The 12,773-nt window shown below is 44.7% G+C and overlaps 1 protein-coding gene across 1 annotated transcript in view; it reads left to right on the forward strand.

Annotated features, from left to right (window-relative positions):
- Positions 1 to 852: 852 nt before the first annotated feature.
- Positions 853 to 12,773, forward strand: part of LOC109968624 (PHD finger protein 20-like) — a 14,960-nt gene continuing 3,039 nt past the window's right edge. Inside the window, exons 1-17 of the mRNA XM_020615012.1 lie at positions 853 to 1,535; positions 2,133 to 2,212; positions 2,399 to 2,570; positions 2,689 to 2,773; positions 3,030 to 3,103; positions 3,192 to 3,423; positions 4,350 to 4,433; positions 5,245 to 5,304; positions 5,839 to 6,025; positions 6,101 to 6,204; positions 6,712 to 6,834; positions 8,424 to 8,510; positions 8,953 to 9,095; positions 9,296 to 9,395; positions 10,416 to 10,611; positions 10,688 to 10,880; positions 11,923 to 12,169. Coding sequence (XP_020470668.1) covers positions 1,497 to 1,535; positions 2,133 to 2,212; positions 2,399 to 2,570; positions 2,689 to 2,773; positions 3,030 to 3,103; positions 3,192 to 3,423; positions 4,350 to 4,433; positions 5,245 to 5,304; positions 5,839 to 6,025; positions 6,101 to 6,204; positions 6,712 to 6,834; positions 8,424 to 8,510; positions 8,953 to 9,095; positions 9,296 to 9,395; positions 10,416 to 10,611; positions 10,688 to 10,880; positions 11,923 to 12,169 — 2,206 coding nt within the window. The 5' untranslated portion in view covers positions 853 to 1,496. The remainder of the gene's footprint in view (positions 1,536 to 2,132; positions 2,213 to 2,398; positions 2,571 to 2,688; positions 2,774 to 3,029; positions 3,104 to 3,191; positions 3,424 to 4,349; positions 4,434 to 5,244; positions 5,305 to 5,838; positions 6,026 to 6,100; positions 6,205 to 6,711; positions 6,835 to 8,423; positions 8,511 to 8,952; positions 9,096 to 9,295; positions 9,396 to 10,415; positions 10,612 to 10,687; positions 10,881 to 11,922; positions 12,170 to 12,773) is intronic.

Raw genomic sequence — 12,773 nt, forward strand, 5'->3', positions numbered from 1 at the left:
CCAGCCGAGAGACATAGTCCCTCCAGCGTGTCCTGGGTCTTCCCCGGGGCCTCCTCCCGGTGGGACATGCCTGGAACACCTTCCTAGGAAGGCGCCCAGTAGGCATCCGAAAGAGATGCCCGAGCCACCTCAGCTGGCTCCTCTCGATGTGGAGGAGCAGCGGTTCTACTCTGAGCTCCTCCCGGGTGACCGAGCTCCTCACCCTATCTCTAAGGGTGCGCCCGGCCACCCTGCGGAGAAAGCTCATTTCGGCCGCCTGTATCCGGGATCTTGCCCTTTCGGTCATGACCCAAAGTTCATGACCATAGGTGAGACAATCAGTAGATGAATAAATAGTCTATTTGTAGTCCTATACAGCTATAGTTAAAAACTACCTCTACCTCAATGTACAATAAAGGCCTACTGTAATACGCTTTAGTAATTATAATACAGTTCAATAGTTGAACACTCACAGGGGACTGTTTCCATCATTTCAGCTGTGATTTAATATTTTTTTAAACTCAATATCGGGTTTCATTATAATACATAAACTCTTTCCTCAGTGTTACTGGTTATAGTGATTTGACTTTTCAGCTGTGTTGAAGCCACAGAAGCAAACACGGTGCTTCACTTGTCCCACAAACCAGCTGAACGACAGCGTTTACGCATGCGCTCTGTAGCCATAACAGAATGACGAGTGCCGTGCTCAAGTAGCGCGAGAGGTAAACAAGCTTTTATGTTTCTCATTTACAGTTTAACTCATTACATTTAAACAGCGTAGACAGTTTTTAAAGGTTTACACTTCCATGACAGTTCATTGGACGACAGGAAACTTTTGTCTGCTTACAGCTGTCACTGCGACTTTTCAGACTGAGCCAGTTCACCTCAGCGGAGGCTAACAATTAGCTGCGTTAGCTTATCTCCTCACTGTCAATGGAGAGAAGCCCCAACTCCGCTCAACTGGGCGAGCTTAATGAACAACTCTAAACATTTGCTTGTCTCCTTTCCAGTGCATGTGTATTTTACAAACGTGTCATTTTCAAGATTTGTTTGCGATTCATTCTAATGCTATTTCACAGCTTGCTGCTCTTTGAAGCTAACACGTAGCATTAGCACGCTAGCTACTGTCAAATATCTGTGTGGATCCCGAAGGTGGGACCATTCGTCACATGACAGCAGAGCCACCCAATGAAAAGTCTTAATAGGCGTCCCCGACTCATTGCAGTCCAATCAGCTTTTCTTACAAAGGACGCTAACAGAGCAGACATGACATGTCAACGCTTTAGTACAATTGCTTTCACTGACTTCATTCCGCTTGAGTTTTGACCCTTTAAAGTACACGTGTAATCGCTCATGACTCTAACTACGCACTGCTTATAACTGCATTTGCGGAAATATACTAATAAAAAGTTTGTCGTCTGCAACCGTCAACACAGACGCTAGAGACGCACTGTGGTGTCGTGACGTCACGTTCAGTAGACGTAAACTCTGACATCAACGTCTCATATCGTTTAAAAATGTTAAGGAACTTAAAACACCTGAGTGTCTGTTGCTCAGTGAGTAGTTTTCTACGTTAATATTCGATAATTTCCACGATATCCTAAGCATAGAAGTGCCACAGTGATAATGAAACTGCAGACTCATCACACTCTGGACATAAACCTTTTCTCCTTCTGCCACCAAAATAACCGGACACAGGAAAAGTTTATCTGCACACAGACAACACATTCATGAACAATTAAATCAAACGTGATATATACAAACCTTCTTTTTGGAAATAGTTGAAATTAGATCCACAGCAATTAGTTGATTAATCGATTAGTGCACCGCAAAATTCTGCAAATATTTTGATAATCAAACAATCAGTATAGTCTTTTAAAATTTTTGGGCAACACTGGCAAGCATAGTGAGGATTTGTTGCTTTTCTTTATATAGTCTACATGATGACAAACTAGATATCTTTAGGATTTGTTCAAAACGAGACATGAATGCCTTTTAATGAACAAAATATGTCTAATATTCAGCAGGTTTATTCGATGGGTGATCCTGAGGGTTGAATATCCAGGATATAATGTGTTGTCTCTGTTAATGAAGCTGCCGGACATTAATTATGACTAGACTGTAATGGTGTATTTTTGTCCGTGTTTCTGCAGATGAAGACTCCTCCGGACAGGTCAGGAATTACTTTCGAGGTTGGAGCACAACTGGAGGCAAGAGATCGCCACAAGATCTGGTCTGGACCATGAACACAAATGCACACAACATAACAGAGAAAATGACTGGGAGTCATTAAGATAATTCTGTAGTGACTTACACAGCAACACTGAAAGCTGAAACTTGAATTTCTTTGTGTCTTAGTTACATTACATTTGTATGAACTTGCGAATTCTCATCCTGCATTATGTTGCTTCCCTGTCAGGTACAAGGCTACGATTGAAAAAATTGACTACGACAAAGAGCGGATCCTGATCCACTACCATCAGTGGAGTCGTCGACACAATGAGTGGTTTCAGTGGAACTCGCCGTCCCTGCGGCCACTGGAGCGAGTCAGTCTGAGGAGGCAGGGCCTGAACCCGCCGTGCTCACAGCCGGTGTGTTGTTTCACATGACATGGTCGCATGCTGGACAGGATAAAGAGATGGTAAAAGTGCTGCAGTGTCAGTGTTCGCTCTGTGGTGGAATTCATTTTTCCCCTTCTCTCTGTCTCAGATGTTTGTTTCAGGCACTAAGGTTCTGGCCTGTTGGACAGACTGTCGTTTCTACCCGGCCAAAATCCTCAGGGTCAACAAGGACGGTATGGGCCCTTTTCCCAGTGTTTAATATTCTGTGAATAAAAAGATCAAAATAACTGACAGATTAATCAGCGACCCCTGCATCTTTTACCTGTCTGCATGCCACTGTACATTAGTGCTCTTTGTTCACAGAGCCACTGACAAAGGGGACAAGTACTTGAACTGATTAGCAGTGATTAGTTAGTAGTTACAGTTCATCATTTTGTTGTTGAGCTGTATGTTTTTGAAACTTGATCAAATGCTGTATGTGTGTTTCAGACTCATACACAGTGCGTTTCTATGATGGCGTGGTTCGGACTGTGAAGCCCACCAAGGTCAAACCCTTCCAGGACGTAAGGAATACTGCTCAGTACTACAGTGGCTTCACCAGGCACAAATCCTTCCATTCCCATAGTTTTTTCCTCTTTTTTGCATGTCAAGCAGAGGTCTAGATCTGAGAAAGGTGCAGTGGGAAGCGAAGGATGGGAGGAAGGGGAGAGCGAGGAGGAAGAGGAGGATGGTGGACAAAGAGAGGAAGAGCAGAAGGAGAAGAAGGAAGAGAAAGTGGAGGAGGTGACATCAGAGGAGAAGGAAGGAGCTTTGGAGGGGGAGGAGGAGAGGAAGGCAGAAACATCATCCCCCCATAAACCAGCGAAGAAGAAAACAGATGACAGTAGGTTACATGATCCCTGTCACCTGATCTCGTCACCTAAAGTAATGGTAAAGGGGTTTACTTGTGAACCCTGGATGTGTCAGATAAAAAACCCAGTATCTTTCCTTATGTAGTAGTTTTTAGTTGGTCACCTCTCAGATGCATCAACAGCCTTTTCCCTCCACCCTCATCAGACGATCTGCATGCATGATATTCATCAAACTGTCAGAGCACAGCATCGTCTAGAGTTCCTTTATTTCTGACGCTGTGCTTATGTTCACACAGTCTGTGTTGGGGAAACACTCGGTCCACTGCGGTTGTACAGCGGCATCACAGAGGGGAGCTTCTCACCTCATGAATGATCTTTGACTGAGTACAGACACTGACTGCAGAGACAGTTTAACCCGACAACAGACGTTTTATTTTGTCATGTCATCAGGTTCTCACACACTTAACATTAATTAGTGACAGCCTGACTGACATTAAGGAGAGCAGGTGACCAAACCCAGTCAAGTTCAGTAAAGACAGGCTAAGCTTTATTTAGCCGATACAGAACCGTTAAAATACACCTGGATCAGCCTCAATGCTGAACTTTAGGATTGACTCTGGACCCCTCTAATAACAGCAGAAGGAAGTAGTGATAAAATTAAAAAAGTCACCGGTGCCATTAGAAGTGGTTTATGAGCATTTATCCTCTGAGCAGTGAAGAAGAATTGCACACAGTGGTTTGACCTATCTAAGCACGGCGTAAATATAGAATGCATATTTATGTCGAGCCATGTGTTCAGAAGCAGGTGTTGCTTCACGCCATGTTTCAGATGTCTCACATCTTCAGGGTGAGGGGCTAAGACGCAACATGAGGGGAACATGGACACAGTTAAAGGAAGTGAGATGTACACTGTCTCGCCGGTAATGTTGTTAATACTTATTAACTTCTTCTCTTCCAGGTAGAAACAGTGGTGCTCAGAACCAGCCAATCACAGCTGAGTCCAGCCAGCCTGCTCCTCCTAACCTCGCCCACATCGACAGAAGTAAACACCAGAGAATTTTACATACTGCTGCATAATTGCAGGCCTGAATACAGGACAGCTGTGATTATAAAGCTGTGTTCAGGGTGAAGCCGAGGCAGCGTGAGTGCACATCCTGCCAGTGCAAAGATGTGATTAGATGCGAACAGATGCTTATTTGGTGTGGATGGCATGAAGCAAAAATGCATCCACACCAGATAAAAATGTCTCACCCTGAGTGAAAAACTCACCAGTCTCCACTGGAAGATACCACCACAGTCATCCTCGCGTTATCACAGTACAACACCCAGAACATGCCGCACAGGGTGGGGCTGTGCAGAATGTTGAACTGTGGCTGAGCTGGTGGCTGAGGCTGCTGCTTGTGCTGTGACTGTGGACACATTAATAGGAAGTACATCTGAACATCAGGCTTCAAATCCACCACTAAACATTCTGAGCCTGTGTAGGATCAGGCTGACCGTGTGCAGATCAGACTCCAGTCTTTATTTCTCCTGGTTACAGATTACAGCGCATGAGAAATGATAAAACCTACAAGTTACTAGAAACGGACATATAGCAGGAACAAAATACTGTTGACACTCTGTTGTTAGGTTTTTGTGTTTAGAAGTTTACCCTTCACGTGTTTTCAGACTGAGACAGAGCTGAATGCAAAGTGACACTGTGAAGTTTTGCAGGACAACAAACCAAAAACCTGTCCTGTAATTGGGCCAGTACAGGATTAAAATACGTAGCTCTTGCACATGTTTATTCTTTAGCAGTTCATAGTGCTTCTATAACAACCTGCCATCTCTGTTGTTTAATATCTGTCTGTCAGACATCCTGTTGGAGCGCCAGGCCCACCTGCCCACCACACACAAGTTCAGCAGAGAGCCATGTAAGTGCACACTAACGTCAGTCACAGCTGAGTTCTTCCTTTACATTAAATCTACACAGACTGTTTATAACAGGTTGCTGTTGTTGGGTTTATTAAAATTACCAAAACTATACTTTTTAATCCTACTTTTAGAAAAATAAAGTGTATTTTGTTTTCTTCTTACGTGTAACAAAAGCACCTGCACAACTTTGTCCTAATATAATTCAGTCTAAAGTCCCACTCACACTGGGTTTATGTCAATGGGGTGGCGACTTTAGCATCACCCGCGCTGATCAGTGATTTTAATCCCACCAGCCCCAGTTACCTGTTGTTTTTCTCTAAACTCACTGCTCCTCCTGTCATATAACATCTGCCTGGAGCCTCGAGAGTTTTTCCATGTGAAGAGCTCCTTGTCCTTAAATTTCCATACTGAATATTTTATTCCTATTCATGTAAACTTTGTCTGAATGGGGCTGAAAACTAAAAATGTTGATTTAAATCAGCAAGAAGAAAGTAAGAGATTGGTTTTCACTTCCTTCCCTGTTGCTTTCTCAGTGTACAGGGTGATAAAGAACCAGCCGCCTCCCATCCTCTCCATTGAGTTGGACCACAACCCCTTCAAGTGTCCTGCATCGGGCTGCACCAAGTCCTTCAGGAAGGCAAGCCTGCTGCACTACCACATCAAGTACTACCACTCCGACCAGCAGCTGGACAAGCACGGTTGCGAGCAGGAGGCGCCGAGGTAGGCTGACATTTCAAACCCCAGAACAGGAGCTCTGCAGAAAGCTGTGCTTAACACTGACCGGGGCTGTTGCAGGAGGAAGCGATCATCATCCGAGGGAGGCGACTTCCTGCCAGACAGGAAGAATGAGAACAGCGCCTGTCACCGTGGCAACAGAGAGCACAGCACTGTGGGAACAGGTAGGATGCTACACCTGTACAGATACACACTCATACTTAGTTCAGCATAGCGTTGCTGTCGGGTAGAAACCTTGTGTCTCCAAAACTGCTGCTTTTCAGGAAATGATAAAACCCTGTGATAAAACAGGAAATGATACAACAATTCAACACCACATTGTCAAAGTTGGTATTATGTCTTTATATATGGTCACTTACCTGCAAGTGTCATTATATTATTAACAGTTTACCTAAATCAAGCTCATAATGAGGTTTTGGTGACAGTTTCAGGATCCAGTGGAGTTTTTGAGATTGAGATGTTTGTAAAACCCACAGACAGATGCAAAGGGTGATCACTAGCATTGATTTATGAAAAAAGACAAAATACGGATATACAAGGTCTCTGCCAGACAGCGACGGTAGCCTGGTTTAACCAGGGTTTATAGTTGAATAACATAAGAAGCTTCCGACACAGTTCAGAAACCAACATCAGTGTGTTTTTACCTTTCCATCCTGCCTGTCTGTATGCAGAGGTGAGGAAGGATGGAGGGAGAGAGAAGACAGGAGGACAGGACAGAAACGACAGGAGGAACTTCCTGACCGTCAAACTGAAGAAGAAAAAGAAGAAGAAGAAGAAGAAGAAAAGCCTGTCAGGTGAGAGGTAGTGTACTGTGGCATCCATTGGATTCAGACTCAGAACTGCTGGAGAGTTCAGTGATTTGGACGAGAGAGATCTGATAGTTAATAGTCCATATTTGATTGTCCTGTTATTTTCTACTGTAAGAGGAATATGAATGAATGAATGAATGCTTTGTCATTATACACAAGTACAATGAAATTACATGTGCCACATCTGATCAGGGCAAATATAAAAAGCAAACTGTCCATTCTCATGACAACCATGTCCACATACAAACATACAGCAATAAATAGTTCATAATAGATGTACTAAAATACTGACACTGAGTGTAGCATCTCAAATTATTGCACATACAGTAGTTAGCAGCACAATTTAGGGTTGTCATAATTTAGGTTGTAAAACAAACTCGTCCAGATTTCTAGATAAGAGAGCCGCACCACCCAAAGTGGGATGGATGCCGTCTCTACTAATCAGACCAGGTTTTCCCCAAAATGTTTTCCAGTTATCTATGAAGCCCACGTTATTTTCTGGGCACCACCTAGACAGCCAGCGGTTGAATGACGACATGCGGCTAAACATGTCATCACTGGTCACATTGGGTAGGGGTCCAGAGAAAACTACGGAGTCCGACATTGTTTTAGCGAAGTTACACACCGACTCAACATTAATCTTAGTGACCTCCGACTGGCGAAGTCGGGAGTCATTAGCACCGACGTGAATAACAACCTTACTGTATTTACGCTTATCCTTAGTCAGCAGCTTCAAATAGGATTCAATGTCGCCCGCTCTGGCCCCAGGAAAACATTTGACTATGGCCGCCGGTGTCTCTAGCTTCACGTTTCTGGCTATGGAGTCTCCAATTACCAGAGTTGTTTTCTCAGCGGGTGTCACCTGTCTGAGTGTCACACGGCACAGATGAGGCTGGAGTGCAGAGAAATTGTAAGGCAAGTCGGAAGAGGTTTGGATAGATTGCCTTTTGGTTGTCCCAGTATCTCATAGGATCCTGGGACCTGGCAATATTGCCCTCTGCCAGGTATCTCTGCACCTCCTGGATGGCATCAGCTGTGGCAGAGATTCGTTTTGGCAGATGCATCTCGTTGACATATGCGCTTCCTTATAAACACAGTTTGGCGCGGCAGTGTCAGTTCGAAACAGTTCCTGTATCGGTCACGTGACTTTCTTAAAGCGATACGCGCACCGACACGGGGTTTTGCTCTACGAGCTTGACGCATCGGTGTCGCCGGACCCATCACTAGTAAACACCGTGGTAGCAAGCACAACAAACAGGAAGTGAATACGATCACCGCTGGAACAGGAAACAGTCTGTCCAAGCTTCTTTAAATTATCTACACTGGCTGTGAATTACAAGGACGGGACTAAAAACATAGATCTTTTGTTTTATCGTGATTTTTATTAGAATGATGAGGTTTTGGTTCTCAAAATCCCAAGATCTCGTTGTGCTATGCATAATGGAAATAAAGATTCTTGTCTCTTTGTTTCACTGCTGGAAAATCTCTAGTGTGTTAGCAGTAGTGTTATGAGTTTTGGAATACTGACTGTGTTAGTGTGAGTAATTAGGGCATCATTTCTTTCTTGTCCTCAGGACTCTGCAGCAGTGATGATGAGAGCTCAGACAGACCTCCAATCACTCTGAAGCTGTCTGCCGGGCACCACAACACACACTCACAAGGTGGAAGCTCACACGTGCAGAATTACTGTTACTTATGTGGAAATGCAGACATTTGTGTCCATTTTCTGCCACTTCTCGGTGAATTTGTCTGGGATTTTGCCCAGGTTAAGGTAAAAAAGGAGCAGTCAGCTTCTCTTGCAAAAGAAATAAACTCCAGTTTTGGAGCCAAAAATATGGTATGAAGTTCTTTGAACAGACCCTCTCCAAGACCTGGAGTTTTAGTCCGGCTTTCCCGCACATCACTGCCGTCATCTTCATGACGCTCCAGGTTCGATTCCTTCTGTCTGTTTGACAGAGACAGGGTGTAGCTCTTAGAGTTTGTATTCTGTTGTTTATTTGTGCGTTTAGATATTTATTCTTACAGGCACCAGTGAATGTCTTGACCAAGTTTGGTTCACCTGGAGATGGCTCGGCTCTGACCATGCTGTCGCTACCTTTTCAGTCGATGACGGCAGCGATTGGTCGACGCTGACAGCAGAGAGTGGCGAGGACTCGTCCTCTTGGCCTGTTGCTATGGAGACAGAGGAGTTCGAGGTGGTGAGGTGTGTGTGCGAGGTGGACGAGGAGAACGACTTCATGATCCAGGTGACACACACTGTATAGAACTACAGAACAGCATTCATATAACTGCTGCTGTCCCGTTCAGTTTCTGTGTTAAAACTGTGCTCACATGACCAAATGCACATTGAATGGGTTACCGATCACTGTAGCTGTGAAGGGATCCCGAACTGACATTACACTGATGGATCTGTCATAGTGATTTAATTCTTTGTGTCTCTCTGCAGTGCGAGTCGTGTCTGTGTTGGCAGCACGGCACCTGTATGGGTTTATATGAAGACAACATCCCACACAGCTACATCTGCTATTACTGCAGACACAGTGCAGGTACTGCTCAGGATCTTCTGCTTCAGACTGTAACTTTGATAAATATCCACTAACATAACATAACATAACATAACATTCATAGCGCACATCAAGCACAAAATGCAGATGCACATCACTTTATTGTATTTATGTATTTTTCCTGATATACTCGTGTAAACCGACATGATTGATCCTACACTACATTGATACTGATACTTGGCATATTACACATGGTTCGAGCTATCTGCAGCTGTCTTTTCTGCTGTTCTGTGCACTGTCACAGAGCAGATGTATGACAGGATGTAAGTAGCGTCAGGTCTCCCCTGTCGGAGGAGGAAGCCTCCTCCTTCCAAACCAGATCCCCCCCCACTGTGTCCGACCCACTGTGTCGTCCTCATGAAGCCATTCAGTGACCTAGAGCTGCAGCCATGAGTCAGTTCACTGGTAGAAAATGAACCTCAGCTATTTAGAAGCAACAGTCACCGACATGTTCTGGTTCCACCTTCTTTAATGTGAGGAGCTGATGCTTTTCTTTGTCAGACATGAGAATCAGCTGAGTCTCTGTGGATCTGTTGGTTGGACACAACGAGACGTGTGGAGACGCCACCTTTGGCTCTGGAGAGTCACAGTGGGACTTTATCCCAGTGTCTGACATTCTGGGGACAAACGGATCAATCAGATCATCAGGACAATGATCAGCTGATTGATCAGTGACCCTGCTGGTTGTGTCTCCAGTCAGGAGTCTCCTCTCAGCTGTCGCCCACCTGCACACACAGTAGTTATAGTGATAAGAACAAACTGCTGGTTATGTGAATGTCGTATGTTATAAAAAACAAACTAAATGAAGTCGCTTCTGATATTTGATATCTACCGATGACTCCTGTTGACACAGCTCTGCACCTTAGCTCCTCACACTTGACTATCTTAGAAATGGTGATTGTGCTGTTCTTTGAGTCTTTGTATGTTTCAGGACTGGCTGTGTCTGCACTGTGTGTGTCTGTGTGTGCATCCTCCTGATTTACTCTTACCCCTCCTGCTCAGGTTGGAGGCGGGCCCAGCGTTTCCTTTCAGAGCCTGATTTGCTGATATCTGGTCACATGTTTGGCCTGTCGTGTGTGAAGGAGAACTATTCAGAGATCAACTACACCAAGATCTCAAACACCAGCCACCTGCTGGCGCACACATACGGCCTCAGTCAGATCCTCAGAGGGCTGCAGCTCAAAATCAGCCTGTTACAGTGAGTACAGCTACATCAGCAGCTCCATTTATTTTACACACAGGTATGTTCAGTGTGTTTGTCCGTCTGCCCACAGCGCTCCATCACATCCAGACCTGCAGCTGTGGCGGTTGCCATGGAGACGAGAAGAGGGGCTGAGACTGACTTCCAGCCCGAGAGAAGAGACTGCCGTGTGTTATGTCAGCAGCGAGCATTGCTATCAGAAGCCTGGAGCATCATGGGAAGCAGAGGAGCGAGAACAGGAACAGCAAGCTGCAGTGAAGCAGGAGGTCAGGGCCATGTCTGAGCTATGTTGCATTACACTTACCATTAACCTTCATCTCTTAACTCTTCACACATTGGGATGAAACGCTGATGCCAGTGTTACCTGCACAGATAGTGCCAGTGCCAGGAGAACATTATGAATGCAAAACGTTCTCAAGCACAGTGGCAAGAACATGTAAATCCTGTGGTTTTCTACATTAATTGGTCATAAAATGTGACCTCATCTTCTCCTGGGTCACAAGTACAGACAAGCAAATGCAGTGTGCTGAAGCTAATAACACACAAACATCTCAAGTCTTGTCTTTTACAAACACACCCATTAAAGATTGATCTTCTACCTTGCAGCATGCAAGCACAGACTCGCTGTGCCTCAATTCAGGGGATGCATCCTTCAAAGACTGCATTTGAAGACTGTTTGCGTCACAGTGTTCCAACAAGGCCGTCCCATTTTGAAGGCCCCTTCAAATGAACCACTTCAAGAGTCATTTTGATTCGACTCATAGCATGGTCTACAACAGCTATGGAGGCATGGCCTTTGTAGGGACGGCCTTTGTAGATGACGCAGCCCCTGAATTGAAACATAGCTATTGATTATAGTCACACAACAACAACCAATCAAACACTGGGCAAACTCTTTGCAAGTTGTTGGAAACAGTGACCTTCACGTACTGATGTGTTTTTACTCCTCTTAGTGTTTCTGAGTAAGGTTTTTGTCAAGGTGACCACGTCGAACAGGAGGAGGGGGATGTGTGAACTCATTATGTGGTATGAAAGGCAGAGTTTGGCTCAGAGGGGCGCAGAGACCTTCAGTAGAAGCAGCGCCTCATACTCACAGCACTAAACCTGCTGTTGCTATGAAACCACTAAAAACCAGTTTGAGGCTCTGGTTTATTCTGGTACTGTGAGACTATTTTTACCTCCTGCTGCTCTGTGTGTGAGCTTCACAGAGGAAACTGTGGTAACACACTAACACCGCGACCTGCACATTTAGTGGTTTCTCCCTTCTTCCTACTCTGACACAGGAAATGTGATTGTGTGTTTCTGTAGGAAATGAAGCAAGAGACTGACACTGTGACAGGCGACGGCAGAAACACTGTGACATACACACACACACACGGTGACACCAGCATGAAAACAGAGAAGCACACTCATGCAGACAGTGAAGAACACACACACACAGCGGAGCCTCGTCCGGCGTCTGTGGCCGAGTGTCAGCTGAACCTGCTGGAGCACGTCGAGTCTCTTCACCACCAGATCAGTGCCAGGATGGACCTGATAGAGCGAGAACTGGACGGTAAAACACACACACACACACACACACACAACAGCGTTAGTTTGGCACCTGATGTCGTTTTAGCTCTGGAAAACTACTGTAGAAATGAAGCCTGAGAGCCAAGAAGCTTTTTTTAACTGATGCTTCAAATGAAGTAAAATGAGTTTCACCTTTTAATATCAGTTTTGGGTTAAACCGAATCCATGATGTGTGAAAACTTAACAGGGCTCACAGTGTAACACACAGTGTGAGTTAGTTTGCTCTGGCCTGTATCTCACCACCAGGTCCTGGAAATTAACTCACCTCAGCTGTGGCTCCTTGAAAAGGCTTAAAATGCCAAAATATGATTTTGATACTCATGATCATGTTTAGGTTAAGTTGATTATTTTAGGTTAATGTTACCTCTGTAATGTCATGTTCACCTCAGTCGTGCAAATCAAGTGACCTCTGAACTTTGTAAATAATCCTTCAAACCTCTGTGCACGTATGGATGTGAAATAGGTCTGGAGTTTCATTATGAAGTGCTCGTTAAAAATCTTAAAATTAAAGCTACAGTATGTAATTAAAAGTAACACCAGCATGAACCTCAAATCAGCGTTCCCTCTCCCCGCTCCGCCCAGCACTC

Source organism: Monopterus albus, unplaced genomic scaffold (genome assembly GCF_001952655.1).
Source record: "Monopterus albus unplaced genomic scaffold, M_albus_1.0 scaffold155.1, whole genome shotgun sequence".
Lineage (NCBI taxonomy): Eukaryota > Metazoa > Chordata > Actinopteri > Synbranchiformes > Synbranchidae > Monopterus > Monopterus albus.